The sequence below is a fragment of the Diospyros lotus genome, chromosome 4 (genome assembly GCF_014633365.1).
Source record: "Diospyros lotus cultivar Yz01 chromosome 4, ASM1463336v1, whole genome shotgun sequence".
Lineage (NCBI taxonomy): Eukaryota > Viridiplantae > Streptophyta > Magnoliopsida > Ericales > Ebenaceae > Diospyros > Diospyros lotus.
This window is the reverse complement of record NC_068341.1, coordinates 35568255-35588799: the sequence shown is the minus strand read 5'-3', so window position 1 is coordinate 35588799 and position 20545 is coordinate 35568255. Positions and strand designations below refer to the sequence as shown.

The following is a 20545-nucleotide window of genomic DNA, read 5'->3' as shown; positions in this document are numbered from 1 at the left end:
ACATGCTTACTAAATATGCATAAAGTTCATAAACTATACATAAAAATAACTATAATCTCTTGGTGTCGGTGAATCCATTTGGGAACTTGTGTAGTGTACTTGCATGATTTGTTTCTGTTGTTGTTTTTTATGAATATTTAGATGATTTTTTTTTTAATACATAATCACGGACGTCCTAGCTGTTCGGTCCCACGAATCACGATATCAGCAGGAGATGTAAATCAGAGGACTCAGCAACTAGTTCGATCTCTTGTCCCGCTGCAAACGTGAGGGTGACAAGTAATTTTTAACTTTCAAAATTACTCTAATTAGTGAGTTTCTTCCCTAATTAAGACTTAAACACTAAACCCGAGAGACCAAAGAGCTACTTTGCCGGAGAGGCTATGCGCTGGGACAATACTTGATTTGATGGTGTGTTTAAGGCATGTTTGACAAAACATGTTGCCGCATCGCTAGTGGACAAGGGTTATAGTTGGCCAACCGTTTATAAATGTGCACCCGTGTGACAAATTTCCCCCTTTGAAAATGAAATAATGACTTTCTATGCACTGTAAATTCAAAGGTTGAGAAATTTGGTTTTGGGCTTATTAATTATGATGAGCATGACTTGATTAACACAATTGACAATTCCGCCTTGGCTGTTCGGGGCTTAAAAATTAAGATATGTTTAGTGTTTTTAAACAAATTTTGATAATTAATTAATTGAGAGTGCAGAAGAGCCGCACTGCCGACTAAAAGAAAGGAATAATATTATTTATTTATGGTAGACATAAACAACGGTGATGTGACAATTTAAATATATTGAGCAACGCTATTCAAATTTTGCTTATTGGACATCTTTTCAATTTTTTCCAACTAAAAGACTTCTATTCACATGAGTTGTCATATCAGCGTATTCTTACACCGCGTTTGGTAGCCTATTTTTTTTTTGGGAAAAGACATATTTTCCATCCAATTTTTCATTTGTGTAGTATTTGATAGCAAAATTTTTTCAGAGAACTCATTTTCTCATTTCTTGTCACATGATACATTTTTTCTTCAAATCATGAAAAACAAATTCTATGGGAGAGTTTCTTGTCACATGATACATTTTTTCTTCAAATCATGAAAAACAAATTCTATGGGAGAGGAGCTCCAATTTTCCAGGCAAATGGAGCAGTAACTCACCGTGCTCCCGTCTTCATCCCTTTCAACTTCACCATTGAAGCTGCAGCGAGAGAGGGACATAGAGCAAACAAGAGGGAGGGCGAGCGAGTGAGATAGAGGGCGAGCCAACGAGTAGGTCAGTGGCAATGAGTGGCGACGGGTGGATGAGTGGGGAGACAACGAGAGAGATGATGTATATATATATATATATGTATTTGTGTGCGAATGAGAGAAAGGGCAAGCGAGAGAGGGAGGGCGAGAGAGAGAGAGGCAGCGAGAAAGAGAGTGAGTTAGCGACGGTGGGTGGGTGAGTAGAAGGTTGCATCGAGTCTGTGTATATATATATATATATATGTCTTTGTATGCGAAATTGTGTATATTTGTATGTGTGATTGTGTATATATATATATATGTGTGTGTATATATAAATTTTGTATATATAAGTTTGGAAAATAAAAAATTTTTAATTTTGTGATTTGATTTATGTGTGAAAATGATTTAGTTAATTTAAAATAAGTTATTATTTTAATTTTTCAATGTTTTTCAATACAATTTCACCATTGAATTTCATGAAAAATTGGTCAATTTCCATAGAAAATAATACCTATCAAACACGAAATATCAGCAAAATGATCAAATTTTATAGAAAATATTATCAATCAAACACCAAAAAATAGAAAATAACATCATTTTTCAGGTATAAAATTATAACAATCAAACAGTTTAAATTTTTAATTTTCAAAAATTCATTTTCCCTAAAATTCATTTTTTTTTCACCCAAATTTCACCAAAGGCGCCCTTAAGAAAATTGTCATGAGAAGTGATAAGAGGGTTTTGTTGGGACTAAAGAAAAAACAGTGTGCTGTGAATGCTGCTGCAGATAACATTTGTTAAACCAATGGCAACTAACAGAGTGTTTTCAAACCTTTGGAGCCGAATTGAGTTGCTTTCATGGGATTGAGTTGTAGATTAAGTTTTTGTTATTTTATTTTGCCCGTCAAATTCCAGGACTAATAACACAAAGAAAGAAAAGAGAAAAAAATAGCTTCCCGGGAAAGCCAGAGAGAGAGAAAGGAAAGAGAGAGAAAAGCAGGAAGCTGCCACCGAGTTACCTCCCCAACCACGCCTCCTTTCTTTCTTCTCCTGGAAAAACCACTATAAAGCCATCCCTATTCCCCACAGCTCTTCCTTTCTCACGACATCTTTGAATCTTTCTGTTACATAATTCCGCTTTCTCTGCCTCTACATCTTCATCCCGATTACCCTTTTTTTTCTTTTCCCTTTCTCTCCACTTTTTCGTTTTCTCCTCCTTTTTCTAGTTTGGTTTTCCATAACTTTCCCGGAAAAGATTTTCCGATATATATATATATATATATAGGCATGGAAAATCCTTCAGGTGTCATTTCCAGGGAAGAAGACGAGCCGATGGATTTGCCGCCGGGATTTCGATTCCACCCTACCGATGAGGAGCTCATAACTCACTATCTTTCTCACAAGGTTCTTGACAGCCACTTCTGTGCCAGAGCCATTGGAGAGGTCGATTTGAACAAGGTTGAGCCCTGGGAGTTGCCTTGTAAGTAGTCCTCTGCTTTCTCCTCTCTTCTTTCATTCTTGATCCTTAGGACTTGTTACTCTTTGAGAAGTAGCTGAGGCTCACAAGAATCTCCAACTCATTCTTCGATGAAGGGAGAGCCAAAATGGGCGAAGGAGAGTGGTACTTCTTCTGCCTCCGCGACAGGAAATACCCAACTGGTCTGAGAACGAACAGAGCCACGGAGGCCGGTTACTGGAAAGCCACCGGAAAAGATAAGGAGATTTACCGGGGAAAAGCCCTTGTCGGGATGAAGAAGACTCTGGTTTTCTACAAAGGCAGGGCCCCCAAAGGGGAAAAAACCAACTGGGTCATGCACGAATATAGGCTGGAGGGCAAGTTTTCCATCCACAACTTGCCCAAACCATCCAAGGTAAATCCCGAAAACCAATCTATCGCTTGTATAGGTTTATGATCCCTTGTACCCACTAGCAATATAAAATTCATTGTTTTGAGGAGTCCCGTGTTTCTTCCTTGTCTAGAATGAATGGGTGGTCAGCCGAATTTTCGAGAAGAGTTCGGGTGGGAAGAAGATGATGCCGGGGTTGGTGAGGATGAGCAGCTACGAGGATGAGCTGCAGGCCTCAAATTTGCCTCCATTAATGGAGTGCTCGGCCTACGACGACTCTCAGGTGACCGGGTTCTCGGATCCGGCGGAGGAGGAGGAGAAGAAACCGCCGGCGCCGGAGGAGATGGTCGACAGCTCAAAGCTCTGTGTTCCGGATCCAGACTCATTCTTTGCGCCAAATACAGAGAATTTGCAGTACGTGGAGCCTGGTTTGATGCCGGATCAATCCATTCTGAGATTCTTAATCCACAACAACGGCCTCAACATGAGGAGATCTTATGATGATCAAGGAGATCCGATGTCTTCTTCTTCTGCTGGGCCAGTGGATCTTGATTGTCTCTGGAACTACTAAAACTAAATTCTCAGAGTTTCCAGTAGCTGAACAAAGAAGAAGCATAGGAAAAACAGGAAAAGTTGATAATCATCTCTAGTTTGGTGTAAAGTTACTTTAGATTCACAAAAATTGGTTCATAATCCCATCTCATGTATTATGCGAAGAGAATTCATTCATGTTCATGGTGGTTTCTTCTCTTGTCTCTTTGTTTTTTGTCACTGTACATACATATATAAGAGGTGCAGAGTTGCTTGCTGTTATTTACATTACATCTAATTTGTGTTGGATAGTGTACTTTTTTTTGTTATATATGTTTGTATAATTATGAAAAACTCAATGAGTTGTCTACAGAAAACAGATCACAATAAATTGAGATTCGTATCAGTAAGTTATGGATTCGATTTTTTGTCTTGAATAATTAAGTAAAGTTTTTATCTGTGATTTATTTTCTCTCTCAAAATTGAGAATACGAGTGATGAGGGATCGTGTAAGAGCGATAATTCTAAAAACTCGACGAGATAGTGAGGTTGGTTAATGATTACATATTGTATATTTTCTTGAGATTAGAAAATGAAAGGTAAATGGAGATGTTCTTCTCTCTCAACAGTTCATTCTAGAATTGGATGTTAGGCCACCAATAACACTAACACCTGCCAGAAAATTCATAAATAACTGCCAATATTCTGTACAAACAGGAAGCCAATTCAAGCTTCCTTGTTTCTTTTTTTCTTTTCCCCCAAAGTTGACAAAATTCAAGAAAATTTTGATTGGGTCACGGTGGCATGTGGGTCTAAAATTGCAACTGCATATAATTACTTACTTTGGCCACAATTTTTACTAATTAATTATTCGCCGTTACTGAAGCATCTATAAAACATAGATTTTATTAAGAGAGATCAAGAAGGATGTTTATTTTTATTATATAAGAATTTCGTAGAAATTGCCTTTTCAACTATATTAATGAATAATTAATTGTTAGTACCGCTGAAAAGTAAGTAATGGATATAAAGCTCTCAAAGCGGCAGTTAGGCGGTGGCGGCCTTTAAATAGATAATAAATAGTATATTACATATTTCAAGTCTAAGCATCCTATTTTGCAAATGACTTATTAGGGATCGTTCACCATCCATAAGTTGACACGTAAAGACTAGAGAGTGTTATAATGTAATGATGTTACTAATAGCCCAACATAAACATGATTTTTCTTATTATTATTAAATAACCTTTCAATTCGCAGTGTATAAAAATAAAAAATAATTTTAAGAGTTATAACTAACGTTTTCTTATTAGAGAAGACTCAGAAGATCATATGTCATTATTTTCTCTATCTAACACTTTTTTCAATGAGGATGCGATATATGATTGTTATCAAACATGATTTCTAAGATTACTCTAACTTTGAACACTTCTCTCGTGACAATTGTCACTTCCTACACTATTATTATTATTATTATTTTTAGTTTTGAGGGGTACAAGTAGGTGATTACGTGGATATACTCTATATGTTAGATAATAAAAATTAATTTATCTAATATATCATTTACAAATTATTAGGTACACTGAAATTTTACCTAAAATATCAGTAATTGTGGGTACTTCATAAAAAAAAAAATAGAAACACCCATTAACTTTTTTATTTAAAACAGAAAGTATTTCATAAATGAGGTGACCAAAATCGAAACATTCTAAAAAAAAAAAATTAGATTACATTTGGATTTAAATTCATATGCTTTTAATAATTATTAACTAAATAATAATTTTAAATTTTAGATGCGTAATTGCCCTACCTCAATGCGACTTCTGGCTTCCTAATCAAGAACAAGAAACAAGCCCTGATTCCATGATATGGAGCCCTCGGTCGGGTGTAGGAGTGTGCAATCGATTATAATTCAATCGAATCGTTTAAAAATTATTAATCAAATCGAAGTATATAATTGAACCAAATTGACCAAGTCATCTAAACTAACCAAAATAACAAAAACCAAACTAATCGAACAACATTTGTAATAATCAAACTGCTAATTTTTAACTCATGTCTATATATAGTGACCTCATCCATGAACTTATTGTAGAAAAGACTATAATTTTAAATTTTAGATGTGTAAATACCCTATCTCGATGTAACTTTTATCTTTTTAATAAAAAATACTAAGTTTGCACAAATAATGGCACCACACATTCAATAGGAGAGTGAATTGGGTATTTATAAATTTTAAAATTTTGTGAAATTTTCAAAGATAAATATGAAAACAATGAAATACAAGCAAAAGAAACAACAATATATGTTACAGACACAAAAGATTTATAGTGATTCGACTCAAATCCAACCTACTTCATTACTTTAACTCTCCACTAAAGATTTTAAAATCTACTAAATCTTCCTACTTTACCAAGTAGGCTTTTTAGTATAAATCGTTAGAAAATACAATCTCTTACTAAAACTTGGTAGGCCCTCTAACTTATAAGCTACGCAATACAATTGTGAGTTACAATGAAATGATTTGAGATGTATGAACTCTTAGTTATAATGACATCTCAAATAAAAATACAAAGGTTAAAACAAATATTACAAATGATATATATAGCCTTTTGAGAGAAAAGATGAAAGCACAATCAATTGTGAGAAGATGAATAGCTCTTGTAAGTTCAAATCAATTTATTTCCATTCATTATCCTTCTCTAGTGCTTTCTTGGGCTATTTTTATAGGCTTCCATGAGTAATAAAGAAAAACTAGCTGTTTAAAACTGTTTGAGTCTGCAAAACTAGTCTTTACAAAATGTTAGAGAAAAAACGATCGACAATTCTATCAAATTGGCCGATAATTTTCTTCGACAAAAGTGAAGCAAATATTGGCTTTGGGCAAATAATCAACATTTGCAAAAAAATGGTTGACTATTTTGATAACAAGTCGACACGATATAATCAATGTCAACTGAATTTGAACTAAAAACATTTGGACCAAAAATTTGAAAAATGTCTGTCAACAGTTTTTAGAAATTGTCGATTGTTTTAGCTTTTAGACTTAAAATGTTCAACATTTTAAAAACAAGTGGACATTTTTGATTTTCGAGACAACCCACATATCAAATTAAGGTTAAAAACAATTGGCAAATAACACAAAAAAGTCAACAGTTTGCCTTGATCTCTTAAAAAGTATGTGTATGATTTTTGAAAGCAATTTTGATATAATTCATACACATGTTCTTTTGAGTTCAAACACATATTTTTTAAATGGCAAATGATATTTTCTAAGATAAAATATTTTTCAATATGGATTATATATGGTTTGACAAAATAATTAAAAAAATTAACACTCTTAGGCCATAACATCTTCATTTTGAAAATGAAGATGTTATAAAAATGTTTTGACACTCTTAACACATTTGATATCAAAATAAATATAAAATAATAATTTCAAAATAAATATAAAATAATTTGTATACATTGTAAGTATATATATCATTCAGTATTGATTGATTTGATCATTTTTAATTTTTAATTTTTAATTTTTAAATATAAAATATAATTTATTTTCAAATGTCAAATTTATAAAAATTTTCATCATTAAAACATCATGAAAGGCAAAATAACAAAAAAGTGGAAACCATACTCGTGCCCTAATTCCACGATGTGGAGCACTTGGTCATGTCTATATATTGTGACGTCATCCATGAACTTATGATAGAAAAGACAATAATTTTAAATTTTAGATACGTTTTCAATGGTGGAGCCAAGTGAGGCACAATGGGGGCAATTAGATCTTAATTTTTTTTATTTTATATTATTTTTAATCAAGTGCAACTCTTAAAATCAATTCAAAATTATAATATTAAAACTTAGCCTAAATAGGTCAAATGGTCCAAATCTACTAATTCCTAAATTCTAATTCATTCCGTTTCTAAGTTTATCTTATTTCTTGCTTTCTTTTTCAATACCCACTTAATTTTCTTTTTTCTAATTGTTACTGCTACAGTTAAAAGAATAATTTTTGCAATGAACATTGTGAAGAATTGATTGCGTATTAAGAGTAAAAACCAATAAATGAATAATAACTTAATTATGTATGTTAAAAATACTATATTTAATAAAATTGATAATGATGTCTTTATATAGTTTTATCAAAGTATAAAAAGGCATAGGAAATAATTATAAAAAAAATTTATATTTTAATATTATCATTATTATCTTATTCTTAAAATTATATTTTTTATATTTAAGTTGGCTCTCACTCAATCAAAATCCTAACTCCTCCCCTATGGGGGAATTACCCTATCTCAATGACTTAACTTCTGTCTTCCTAATCAAAAAGAGGAAACCAGGCTCGTGCCCTAGTTTCATGATTTGGAGCACTCAACCTTATTCATGAACGTAGCTATCATAGACATAGAAAAGACTTATTATCTACACTTCTTACGTAAAACCTCTACTAGAGGTCTCGTTTGATGAAGAAGTCGTAGGCCCTTTAACTTGATAAATCCGTAAACTGTAGGATTAAGACACTACCAAGCCACAAGAATAAAACAAAAACTTGGTAAATGATTTTACATTAAAATTATGAAGAATAAATAATATATTCATATAAAATTTTAAGATAAGAAAGTACGCAAGATGTGACATAAATAAATAATGAGATGCCTTGAATTATAAATGGCGAAATACATAATTTAATCTCCGTATTTGTTTATTTTTTTATTTATTTAAATATTTAAATTTGTTTTTATTTTAATTACATTATTAAATTATACATTTTGAGTTAATTGTATTCTTAAATTTTTTGTTATTTCAATTAAACTCCTAAACTATAATTAATTCATTATCCTCAACAAATTTATTAATGCGTGTAATTTACTTAAAATTACATAGTTTAGGGGTGTAATTAAAATTGTAAAAAATTCAGAGATATAATTGATTTGAAATTATATAGTTTAAAAGTCTAATTGAAATAACAAAAAAAATTATAATATTTAAATAATATATATATATAAATAAATGAACTAAAATATATTTTTGGCCAATTATTAATCACTCCAACTATAATTATATATATATAGGAAAACAGGATTGGCATATGATTGAGGTTCTAGAATATTGGTGGGGAGGCAATAATTGGTGCCATAGGGAGCATAACGCAGCCACGACTTCACTTGCCAAGCTTCAAAGCAATATGATTATAATAAGAACAAAAATAGCCTAATCATTCATTCAGCTTAGGTTAGTTAATTTAAATTACTTGAACTGAACTCTATCATCAGCTTCTAAGTTGTATCTTTTGTCTTTGTCCTATCATCATCTTATCCAAAGTTAAAGTTGTCGCGTAACCCAGCACCCAAAAACTATTGCATGGAAAGGACAAATAACCCCTCTTTCCATATTTAGTAACCAACCAATAATTCACCACCTTTTTCCCATTATTGTAAAACTTTATAAATATTTAGCATTTTTATGTGAATGGTCTCTTATCTTAGTCGAGTAAAGATGAAATCTACTCGATTAAATAAATAATTGTACTCAAATATATAATACATCTTTTTGTCGAGTTAAAAATAATCAAGTAATATATCTTTTAATCAAGTAATGATTAATTGAGTAAATTATTTTTGTAATGAAGTAATGATCGCTTCATACTCGGGTAGATATTCTTTGTAACCGAGTAAACATTGGTTGAAAATAAGGCTGGTCTGTGGACTTAAAGTTTAATGGAGTAAAAAGTTTTGTACTCGAGTAAGGATCATTTTTAATCAAATAGATAATACTTTGTAATTGAGTAGATAATAATTTTATTTAACATAATTTTGCTTTCACAATAAAAATTTCAAATTTTAGAAAAAAAAATTAAAAAATTTATTTTTAAAGTTTGAACAAATAACCTTTATTTAGTGATAAGACAAAGTCCCTTGAATCCACCAAGTTGAGTTCTTGCTGTCAAGATATAAATGAGGGAGTGTCTTAGGTATAGTCTCTAGAAAACTTGCAGAGAAAGAAATAGGTTAGGGGCGTAGGTAAGTCTCTAACACAGATCCTTCGATGCTTAAATCAATTTCGTATATGAAATTTCAAAAGCAAGTAGAATTATAGTATAAGCAGGGTTGTGAGCATATGTTTACTAAAGGAGGAATGTCCTATTTATAGAAATGGAAGAAACTAGTAGGTGGAGGAAGAGTTGTAATCTTTGGCAGGTATATCTCAAGCTTTCTCTTAGATTTGTAGGCGAGTATCTTGAATATATGATTGATTTTGTCATTTATGGTCTCACGTGGGTAGTGTTTGGTGATCAAATCTTTCAAAGTTTGTGGTCTCCTAGAAGGGTTTGTCGTGCGATTGGGAGAAAGGCTTCTGAGTGGCCCGCTAGATTATTGCAAGTGGTAATAATCAAGTGACGCATGAATTCTTAAGAAGGTTTCTCAAAGGACCTAAGAAAAGCTCATAGGTGAGGTCACTTGATCTCTTAATCTCAATTACTCGATCATTTGCTGATGTCTCTTGGATCTCTTGGCCTTGGTCTCGATCATTTGCTAATGTCTCTCAAGTCTGTCGGTCATCCGTTGATGTCTCTCGAGTCTTTTAGTCATTTGCTGATTTCTTACACTTATTTAAAAAATAATAATTTAGTTATACAATTTATTTGAATAATTTAGTTAATATTTTTGTGCATAAAAAATAATTAAAATTTCATAATTGTGATTCATCTTTTGGTAAGAATAATGTGATTTGATTAACAATATATATTATTAAGACCATGCTACTTGTACACTCAGCCCTACACTTTGGGTTATACCCAGTTGCACAAATAATCAAAATGCCCTTCTAAAAATTTCAAATTTACTAACACTACCCTTGGCTACCTCATTTCTCATCTCTTTCCTTTTCTTTCCACGGTCCTCTCTACAATGGACGACGAGAGGTGAGGGGAAGCGACTAGTCGTGTAACGCCCCGCCTCCCGGAGCCTCCGTGCACAAAGATGATCCGTGAGAGGGTCATTATTTGAATGATATCGAACAATAGTTCAATTACAACTCACACACAACCCTTATTAAAACCATACATTTTCTTTTACATCATATAACTCATAATAACCATCCTTACATAACTATTTACAGCATGAGCCCACCTGGGCTTACATAACATACATTCATCTTAAAACATAAATATTAAGCTTAACACAAGCACCATGACATCCAGGATTTAGTTTCGGGAGAGCTCTGCACTTACTACCATGACACGACGGCCTGGACCCAAACCTCGCTGAACGCACCTTCTATCACAGACGTTTCTCTTACCTGGAATGATGGAAAGCAAATGTGAGTCGCGAGACTCAGCAAGCTCTAGAAAGAAAGGCTGTAGGGTACAGACAGAACTCTTCCCATAACATCCCATACAATTCATGCCAATGCAACGTCATGTCATGTCATGCCATGCCCAATACCTCCCTTATCTTCAGATGCATAACCATATAATAAATTTCACATAAACGGTCCTTAGGGCCCACATCAAACACACATTGGCGCCCAAGTCCAAATATCATTTCCTTTACATGTCGTTTCCTGTCACCTTCAACATAACTTGTTGTCGTGGGTCTCACTCCAGGGTCTTACTGTTGTCGTGGATCTCACTCCTAAAGTCTTTCCATGGGTCACGCCGCCGTGGGTCTCACTCCCAAAGTCTTACCGTGGGCCACGCCGTCGTGGGTCTCACTCTCAAGGTCTTACCGTGGGCTACGCCTACCACCCATACTCATCACTTAAAACCGCACATTCTCACCATGCAGTATAACAAATAAGAAATGCAACGGCTTTTGTAGTATAAACATGATGACAAGACCCCCATAAACCAAGCATCAGGCCATGATACGCCCACATAGGAATACACACATGCAAAATACTTTAAATGTACCGGCTCACCTAGAGAACCCAAATTGGCTCTTAGACCAACCAGGTCATGCAAATGCTCACACATCACATCACACACAAAGCATGTCCCAGCAATGAATGCAACCCAAGCCCTATGTAGCACACACATCATGATATGCACAAGCCAAGTCGAGAATTTGGCAGTACCAGTTTTTCTGGCCCGTCTAGCGCTTATCGTAATAGTTGATGACTGACGCCCATACATCCAGCCATCCACGGCCACGACCCACGATCGACAGTCAGCGGCTTTATACCCCATACCCTTAGACACACACGATCAACATTTAATTCATAACTTTTAGACTTAACTTTACATAACATTTCTCTGTAACTCTTCACGTACATAGCCACATAAACATAATAATACCATTCTCATTCTCATCTCTTATCGTGTTAATGGACCATTCACTTTTCTCATTAAACCCTTTAACATAATCCATAATTCATACCTACTCTTCTAAGAACCTAGCCTATCAGGTTCAGTATCATTTCTAAGGAAAGAGGAGCGGTACGAAGCTCCGTGACGATCGAAATGAAAGACACCAAGACATCATTGCTTAGCTCATTCTATTAACAATAAACTCATTAATAAAATATAAGTCATACGTGGTTACCACACGGATTATTATTATTAATGCGTAGAACTAAGTCATGGAGAGAGAGGTAATAAAATACGAAAAACCACGGAGACTTTCACAGGAAATGAAGAACATGAGGAGAGGGTTATGAACTTGCCTTTACTTAGTTGATTCTTAACCTTTTCGCACTCTCGTTGTGAAGTAAAACGTTTAATAGAAAATAATAAGTCTACGGCCTATATTAATCAAATCTAACTGTATAAAACACGTAATTTGACCGTGTAAAACTTATAATCTAAACATAAAACACTTACACTAATTTTATCCACGTACCAGACTATCTTTACCGCGGATTAAACCAGATTTCCTCCCACCTCTTTGCTGATGCTCGCTGTTCTCCTTCTTCAATCTTCTCCTCCAAATTTTGTTCCCTCAATTTTCCTGCTTTAACTTGCTTGATAGACGCAAGGGAGGAGCAGACAAATAGGATTGTAATTTTATTTGCACCCACAAATCCATTTAGCAATGTAGAGGTTAGATTTCTAATTGAAGTTTCCTAGGAGCATCATTACGCCGAGCCGAGATCTGTTGTCTCAACATGCTGTCCCAATGGTTGTCCTTCCAATCAGAAATTGCCACGTCACCAAATAATTAAACACAATCAAATTTGTTGTATCTTCAACTTAACGACATCAATTAACGCTATCAATTCACACCATTTTCCAAAATCTGCTCTGCACACCTTCACATGGCTCTCTTCTCTCCTCTTGTCCTTCACATAACTCTCTTCTCGATCCCCCTTCCACCACACCTTCCACTCTTACTGCGCCATGGCTTTCTTCCTCTCTGCCCGTCAATTGTACTCCTAGGTTCAAGATCTCATCTGATTCATTGTCTCTCGAAAGGGGAAGAACGCCATTGCTTCCGTTTTCACGTTGTTTCTCCAAGCCAGAGCCACCCACCAATCCAATTTCGTGTTCGATACCCTCATGAACGCTTACATTGATTCTAACTTTGTCTCTGATGTGATTTAGTGCTTCCGTTTGGTCCGCAAGCATTGAATTGGCGTCCCATTTTCAAGCCTGTGGTCGTCTTCTTAACTTCTTGATGAAGTCGAATTTGCCTGGGGCAGCTTGGGCATTCTACTCGGAGATTTTGGATTGTGGGTACCCTCTTAAAGTGTGCAACTTTAATGTTCTGATGCAGAGCTTGTGCAAAGAAGGTAAAATGAAAGAAGCCCAGTTGATTTTTTGATCAAATTGGGAAGTGGGGTTTGAGGCCTAGCTGTTAGTTTCAATGCGTTGATAAATGGTTACTGTAAATTGGAAAATTTGGAGGAAGGGGTTTATGTTAAAAAGGGTTATGGAGGACATAAATGTTTCTCTGATGCCTATACTTACAATAGTGTCTTGGTTAATGGATTTTGCAAGGATAGTAGGTTAGATGACGCAAACCGACTCCATGATGAAATGTGTGACAGAGGATTGGTGCCAAATGATGTTATTTTTACTAATTTAATTGATGGGAACTGGGCATGGAAAAGTTGGCTTTGCTGTGGAAATGTATCATGAGATGTTGAGGAAAGGTGTGAAACCTGATTTAATTATATACAACACCCTTCTCAATGGCCTATGCAAGAATGGACAGTTGAGTGATGCGACTCGATAATGCTACATTTACCATGGCCATTGATGTGTTCTGTAAGAAAGGTGATATAAAAATGGGTTTCAAGTTGCTAAAGAACATGCAGAGTGATGGACACATCCCTGATGTTGGAACCTATAATGTGCTTATGAACGGGCTATGTAAGCAAGGCCAGATGAAAAATGCTAATATGCACTTAGATGCAATGCTTAATTTCAGAGTGGCTCCAGACAAAATTACATTCAACATTTTACATATATAGATTAGGAGCAGATAAAAGAACCCACACTTGTACATATATAGATTAGGAGCAGATAAAAGAACCCACACTTGTACATATATAGATTAGGAACAAACAAAAGAACTGACACAAATGTAAGTATGTAACCAGCAAGATCATTTGCTGGTTACTCAAAAATGATTATGTTTTTATACAATTAGCAAAAAATGGAAAATGAGTCCTTAATATACTACTTAATAACAAGTATTTGTTTAAAAACTAGAAACTAGCAATCTCAACCAGCAACTGCAACCAGCAACCTCAAGTCTTCTTCATGCTTCTATGAATTTCTACACTCCAAATCTTTGAAATGATGAAGTTGAATGATGTGGCTCAGCTTATAAAAATGCATAAACAATATGAATCCAAACCTTTAACATCCAAAGTATATAGAAAACACTAAATATTTACAGTAAAGAGCAGCAAACTTGTTTTAATAATTCAAGAAAACTTGGCAACGTAGTAAGATCTCCAATATCAACATGAGATTCAATCTGTGTATAATACAAGATAATTACCTACTTTAACAAATAAATTTGTGTGAATAAAAATAAAATAATATTTTTGAACAATGAAAATATACTTGACTAGTGTTAAGTGTTGGTGTGAGATCCAAGGAATTTTGTGAAACCTACAGCACAAAAAAAAAAATATTAAAACTATAACAAATTTTTTAGAAACATGTAGCATAATCTTAAGATTTAACATAGTAACAATAACTTAATTAAAGGTACCTGTTGAGCTTGGACAACTTTTTTCTTTTTCTTACCCTTTTCAAGAGCACTTTTTGGTCTCATAGAGCTGCCACGAATTCTTTCCTTATGCTTAATTCCTATTATTCTACCAACTCCATCAACAATATTATTCTCATTGTAGTTAGACGTAGTGGTTGAAGTAAAAGACTGCATCTGTTGGGTGAATGTGCTTGCATTGATAGTTTCCAAAATCCTATTAAAACCATGAATAACAATATTATACGCTTCTTTGGTTTCTGACCCTCTTGTTGCTATTTGAGTTTGCAACCTACACAATTCTTTATAATGCCTTGTCATACTTGCCTTAGGATCCTCATTAGTTGCACTAGTCTCATAAGGAGCTCGTGCAATTGTTTCTGTCTTTGCATTTTTTGTCCATCTTCTTAGAATATATTATTCAGGAATTTTTATAATATTTTTGGAAGACAGAACTTTAAGAATGCATGAGCACAAAATACCAGCAAACTCAATTTTTTTGCAATTACACATAACTGCCTCATTAGTAGAGTGATATTTAATAGTGTGACAAGAACGTTTACCAAAAGGGCTTAGTTTGTACTCTATCACCGTCCCAATCTCAACAAAAGTGACCATGGTACAATCATAAGCCTTGCCTAATTCAATTTCAAATGCTTTGAACACTTGCGGGTATATACATTTGCAGCATGTTTTAAAATTGCAATATTAAGTGGTAACGAAATATTACTTTGAGTTGCTTTGAAATCAGCCTTCAACTTCTCATAACGTTGATGCTCAAACAACCTTTGGAAATGATGAAATTTTTTTGATAAATTATGTTTGTAGCTAACATAACCCTTTATAGAGCTATTCATGCTTTCATTACGCTGAGTTGTCATCATATCTGCACAAAACATGTCTCTACCATAGACCAAGGCCCACTTTTCCTTTAAACTAAACATTCTCTTCAACCAATTGTTACTTTGAAGATTATACTTCTCAAGCATCTCATGCCAAGCTTGCAAAAATTCTTTCTCTTCTTCATAATCATATATACACCGACTAAAATCTTTAGAAAATTCTCGAAAGCGCTCAAAAACAACACTGAGATGCTTTGCAGCATTTTGATATAAGTGCCAAATACATGGACGATGAGATGTCTGTGGCCATTGGAAAGATAATGCTTTTGCCATTGCTGCATCTTGATCAGTAAGAATTATCATTGGCTTTTTTCCTACCATTCCTCGAACAAAAGTGTCGAATAGCCATATAAATGTTTCAGCTGTCTCATCATATAATAGGGCAGCCCCAAAAAGAATAGTTTGTTTATGATGGTTAACCCCTACAAACATAGCAAAAGGTCGACTTTCTTGATTTTTTTGATAAGTTGTGTCAAAGTAAATAACATCACCAAAATGAGAGTATGCTACTTTCATTTGTGCATCTCTCCAAAAGATATTAGTGATTAATCCTTCATTGTCTAATTGTAGAGCATAAAAGAACGAAGGATCTTCTAATTGCATCCGTTGAAGATACTCAAGAATGCCACCCGTCTCATCTAACTTAACTTTAGTAGTTCGTTTAGTCCGTAAATAATTTCGATAATCATCGTGAGTGAATTCGAGACTTTCACGACCACCTGCTCTCCTAGTCATTAATTCACAACCATCTTTTGGAGCAATTCCTGAGTTGTCCACTAAATCAATTTCAGCTTCTTGGGCCGCAGTCAATCTTCTTTGAGACCTATGTAAGTGACTCTTGCTAGGGGTAGATGTCACATGCGTATGTGAAGCAATAAAATCAACAACGCGATATTTACCAGTTTGATGACAATTTACCTTCATTATTGTAAGGCAATGAAACCTTGTTTCAGCACGATGGTGTTTAACGATAATGCGTCGATTATCTACTTCACGACGACCTTCACAAGAGCAACAAAATGTTCTATTTATCATCTTCCCATCACTACCTTTGTGTCCTTTACTTCTCCGAATACTAAAACCTACTTTGTAAGCATAAGCATTATAAAAGTTATAAGCTTCTTCTTTTGTTTCAAACTCCATATCAATTTTTGGTATTGTTTCGACAGGAATTTTAGAATGAATGGAAGTAATATATTCATTACTATCAAATTTAGCTTGATTATCTTCGTTCTCATCTACCTCTGTTCTTATGGTGTCAAAAAGTATATCATTCTCTCCGTTGTCAAAATCCAACTTCCTACGATATTGATGTTCTATAAAATTATTGGCCTCCATAACCTTCAAAAACCAATACAAAATAAAAATATTATTGATTTGGTCCTATTTTAGTTTCTATATCATAAATTAGTTGAGCCATGACATAAAATCCAAAAATACAAGCACAAGCACAAAGAAATTATTTTTAAAGAGAACAATTTTTGCTACCATTTAAAATTGAAAATAAAGATTATTTGAAAATTTTCATATCTTGTTCATGCCTCAAACACTTGGTGTGCATTACTTCCCCATCTCTCACATCTTCCTCAAAGCGCCCCAGCAATGCCCGCAACTCCTTCAAAATGAGTTCCGATCTTTGGAACAACCGTTCAGATGTTGTCGAGACGTCGCTGTTGCGGGCTCTGATAGAGAATCCCAAGCAGATCTGGGTTGACAAGGGCGATGGTAGTGCTGATCGTCTTCTTTTTTTGGTGCTGGTATGACAGCAACTATCCTCTGGGAAGAAGGCAAAGGCAATGATCGGCGTCGGTGATTGTGAAGCTAGACCCTAAGGTGGAAGAAGACATGGCAAGAAGGTGGTCAGGTAAGGAACGTAGACAGCATGAAGAAAGTCCGTAGAGCAGATTTTGGAAGATGGCGTGAATTGATGGCGTTAATTGCTACCGTTAAGTTGAAGATACAGCAAACTTGATTGTGTTTAATTATTTGGTGACGTGGCAATTTCTGATTGGGGGGACAACCATTGGGACAACATTTTGAGACAACAGATCTCGGCTCCATTACGCCTGTCTTCTTTTATCCATTTCATTTGACCACACTAGCTAATTTCCCACACCCAAGGTACGCATGCCCATCCTTTCTACCAATACCATATCTTCTAACATTTATTTGCCTTGACTTGCCTCCCTTTTAATTTTATTATAATATTTGCTAACTCAAGTTATCACACACATCCTATATATATAAACATAAAGCTAGCTCGGCAGCCGCTCACGCCTCCCTGTTGCTTCACCATTTTATTTCCTTAATTTTCGACTTTTCTACAAATATATTCCTTCCTCAATTGCCATCATTATACACATTTAATTCCTTTTATTTCCCTTCTCCAATGCTAATTCTACCTTCCACGTTTATGGCTGGAATTACATTAAAATTGAAGAGTAATTGCTTGGCCCAAAATCAAATTAAAATTGGTGAGGAAGTAAGGCTATATTAACATATATATATATATGTATATAGTTTATTTATTCTTAATGAGAATAAATCACGCACAGCAACGTGCTCTAATTTACAATCTCTTCTTCTATTTAATTATTTAGTTATTTTATTTTATATATATATACATATTATTTTTTTATAATATTTGATTTACCTTAAACGCTTAATAATCTAAGTCCCAGGAATTTTATAAACTTTCGATCACTTTCTCATTTAAAAAATATAATAAATTTAATATTCTCTTTTAAATTTTTTTAACTCACAAGTATTGCACAAGTTACCAATCACTTTAAATGTTGAAATTAATAATTATTATTCATCTTCAAAATTTCAGATGTTACAAGTCGTTGTCTTCCTCTCACCGCTCGCCTTGCGCCAAACGTTCCCTCTCCTCGTGGAAAGGGCCATGGGGAAGAAAGGGAGAGAAGCGCAAAGGTAAGAGAAGTAAATTTATAATTTTTATAAAAATATTTTAGTTATTTGTGCTGCACAAGAAGCATTTTCCAGCCCAACTGTGAGAAGTCGTCGTTCATTAAGGCAACAATAATTTTCCAAGCCCACAGTAATTAAGATGAGCAGTTCCAATACTTTGAATTTTGAATTTCCTAATTAAATGTTAACGCGCAAAACATTTGATTTGACCACCGCCCCTTTCAACTTAACACCATCAAAGCTTAAAATTCACTAAAATCTATTTACAAATTTATTACAAAATAATAAAAGAATTTAAATAGAAATTTATTTAGTGAAATTTGATAGTTTCCATTTACTTTTTATTTTGTAGACAAAATTATAAATAAAATAAATCTTGATTTCATAAATTAATTACTAGTTAAAAGCAATGAGTTTCAATTTTGTAAACATAATTATTTTTTTTTAAACAAGATACACAAAAATATATTTTAGTAAAATATTTTATTAATATAATTTTATAACACTAAAATATAATATTTACTTATATGGTAATATAAATAATTTTACTTTTTTTTTTATAAAGAATCCCTTAGGCATATAGAATTGTGTATAATTATTTTAAATTAATAGAGACATTACAATCTTATTTTCTTTTTTTTACCGTGTCTAGTTTTTTTTCACTAACTTTAGTAAAAGGGTTTCTTGTAAAAGATAAAATCATAACGGGGTTAAGTGTTTTAATTTTTATATTTTAAGGCGATTAATCCTATAAAAAATTAAGACGTAATAAATGCATATTATTTTTAGTTTTAAAAATAATTTATATTGGTTAATAAAATATTGTAAAACATAATACCTTTGTCATCATACTCATTATTAAGATTTAGTATATTAACTATTAAAAATATTACATATTATTTGGTATCTCACTATATTGAAAAATTATTTCTTTGAATATTTTTAGATATTTTTCATGAAATTTAGGTGTTTTTTTAATTATTTTTAAGTTTTTTTTTATGAAATTTAAGTTTTTAATCAAATTTAGTCTTTTTCTAATAAAAAATCCAATGTTAGATTTTTTAATTATTAAAGGATCAAATATCATATTTATATATTAAATTTAATCTGATATATCTCGTTAACATAATATTTAATAACATGACATTCATTTGTGAAAATAAGCGCATTCGTATGCATGCTATTGTTCCGTTATTGTAAATTGTAAAAATTTAAAATAATAATTTTGAATAGTTAAAATATCAAATCTTAATATTTTAAATATCAAAGATTAAAAGTCATATTTTTTAATTATTAAAAGTGTATCATATATATATTAAGCGTTTATTTTAATTTTAAATCATAGTAAACCATCCATAAAAAAATATTATTAAGTGCTAAAATGACTTATGGTTGACGTAGATGTGGCGTCAACAACTTTTGCCACTTCACTGATTGTTGGAGAGAGAAAATAATAAATTTATTTAAGAAATTTAAAATAAAAAATTATGTAATTAGTTTTTAAAAAACTTAATAAATATAATAAAAATATTTTTATGGTTTCATATTTTATTTTTTTAATTTATATTTTAATTAACAGACGTTATCTTAAATATATATATATAATCATCAATTTATATTTTAATTAATAAATATTATTTCATCAATTTATATTTTGATTAACAAATTTATATTTTAATTAATAAATATTATTGTAGATAAATATATAACCACCAATTTATATTTTGATTAACAAAGTGTATCTTAAATATATATATATATATATATATATACAACCGCCGCCGGCAGGTCACCCCAGACTCGTCTTTTGTCGTGCGATGGAGATGAACGGGTTCAGATGAACTGAGATCGTGCGACGATGAACTAAGATTGCGCACGAAGATGAACCTGCGATGATGATGAACATATTGGATGCAATCAACAGAATAGAA

At 33.1% G+C, this 20545-nt stretch overlaps 2 protein-coding genes and 1 pseudogene across 2 annotated transcripts; 2 read left to right on the top strand and 1 right to left on the bottom strand.

The window, feature by feature from the left end:
• The first annotated feature begins 2200 nt into the window (after nucleotides 1-2200).
• On the top strand, nucleotides 2201-3908 carry LOC127798812 (NAC domain-containing protein 100-like). Its single transcript, XM_052332426.1, has 3 exons — nucleotides 2201-2719; nucleotides 2833-3110; nucleotides 3220-3908. The coding sequence occupies exons 1-3, from the start codon at nucleotides 2527-2529 to the stop codon at nucleotides 3655-3657; spliced, it is 909 nt and encodes a 302-aa protein (XP_052188386.1). The 5' UTR covers nucleotides 2201-2526; the 3' UTR covers nucleotides 3658-3908.
• An 8291-nt stretch (nucleotides 3909-12199) lies between these two features.
• On the top strand, nucleotides 12200-13794 carry LOC127799808 (putative pentatricopeptide repeat-containing protein At1g09680; annotated as a pseudogene).
• Nucleotides 13795-15419: 1625 nt separating this feature from the next.
• On the bottom strand, nucleotides 15420-17021 carry LOC127799807 (protein FAR1-RELATED SEQUENCE 5-like). Its single transcript, XM_052334026.1, has one exon. The coding sequence runs from the start codon at nucleotides 17019-17021 to the stop codon at nucleotides 15420-15422; it is 1602 nt and encodes a 533-aa protein (XP_052189986.1).
• Between the last annotated feature and the right edge of the window lie 3524 nt (nucleotides 17022-20545).

Coding starts and splice junctions, on each gene's coding strand:
- LOC127798812 (XM_052332426.1), top strand. CDS start 2,527: ATGGAAAATCCTTCAGGTGTCATTTCCAGGGAAGAAGACGAGCCGATG. Junction 2,720..2,832: donor TGAGCCCTGGGAGTTGCCTT/GTAAGTAGTCCT, acceptor TCTTCGATGAAG/GGAGAGCCAAAATGGGCGAA. Junction 3,111..3,219: donor ACTTGCCCAAACCATCCAAG/GTAAATCCCGAA, acceptor TTCCTTGTCTAG/AATGAATGGGTGGTCAGCCG.
- LOC127799807 (XM_052334026.1), bottom strand. CDS start 17,021: ATGGAGGCCAATAATTTTATAGAACATCAATATCGTAGGAAGTTGGAT.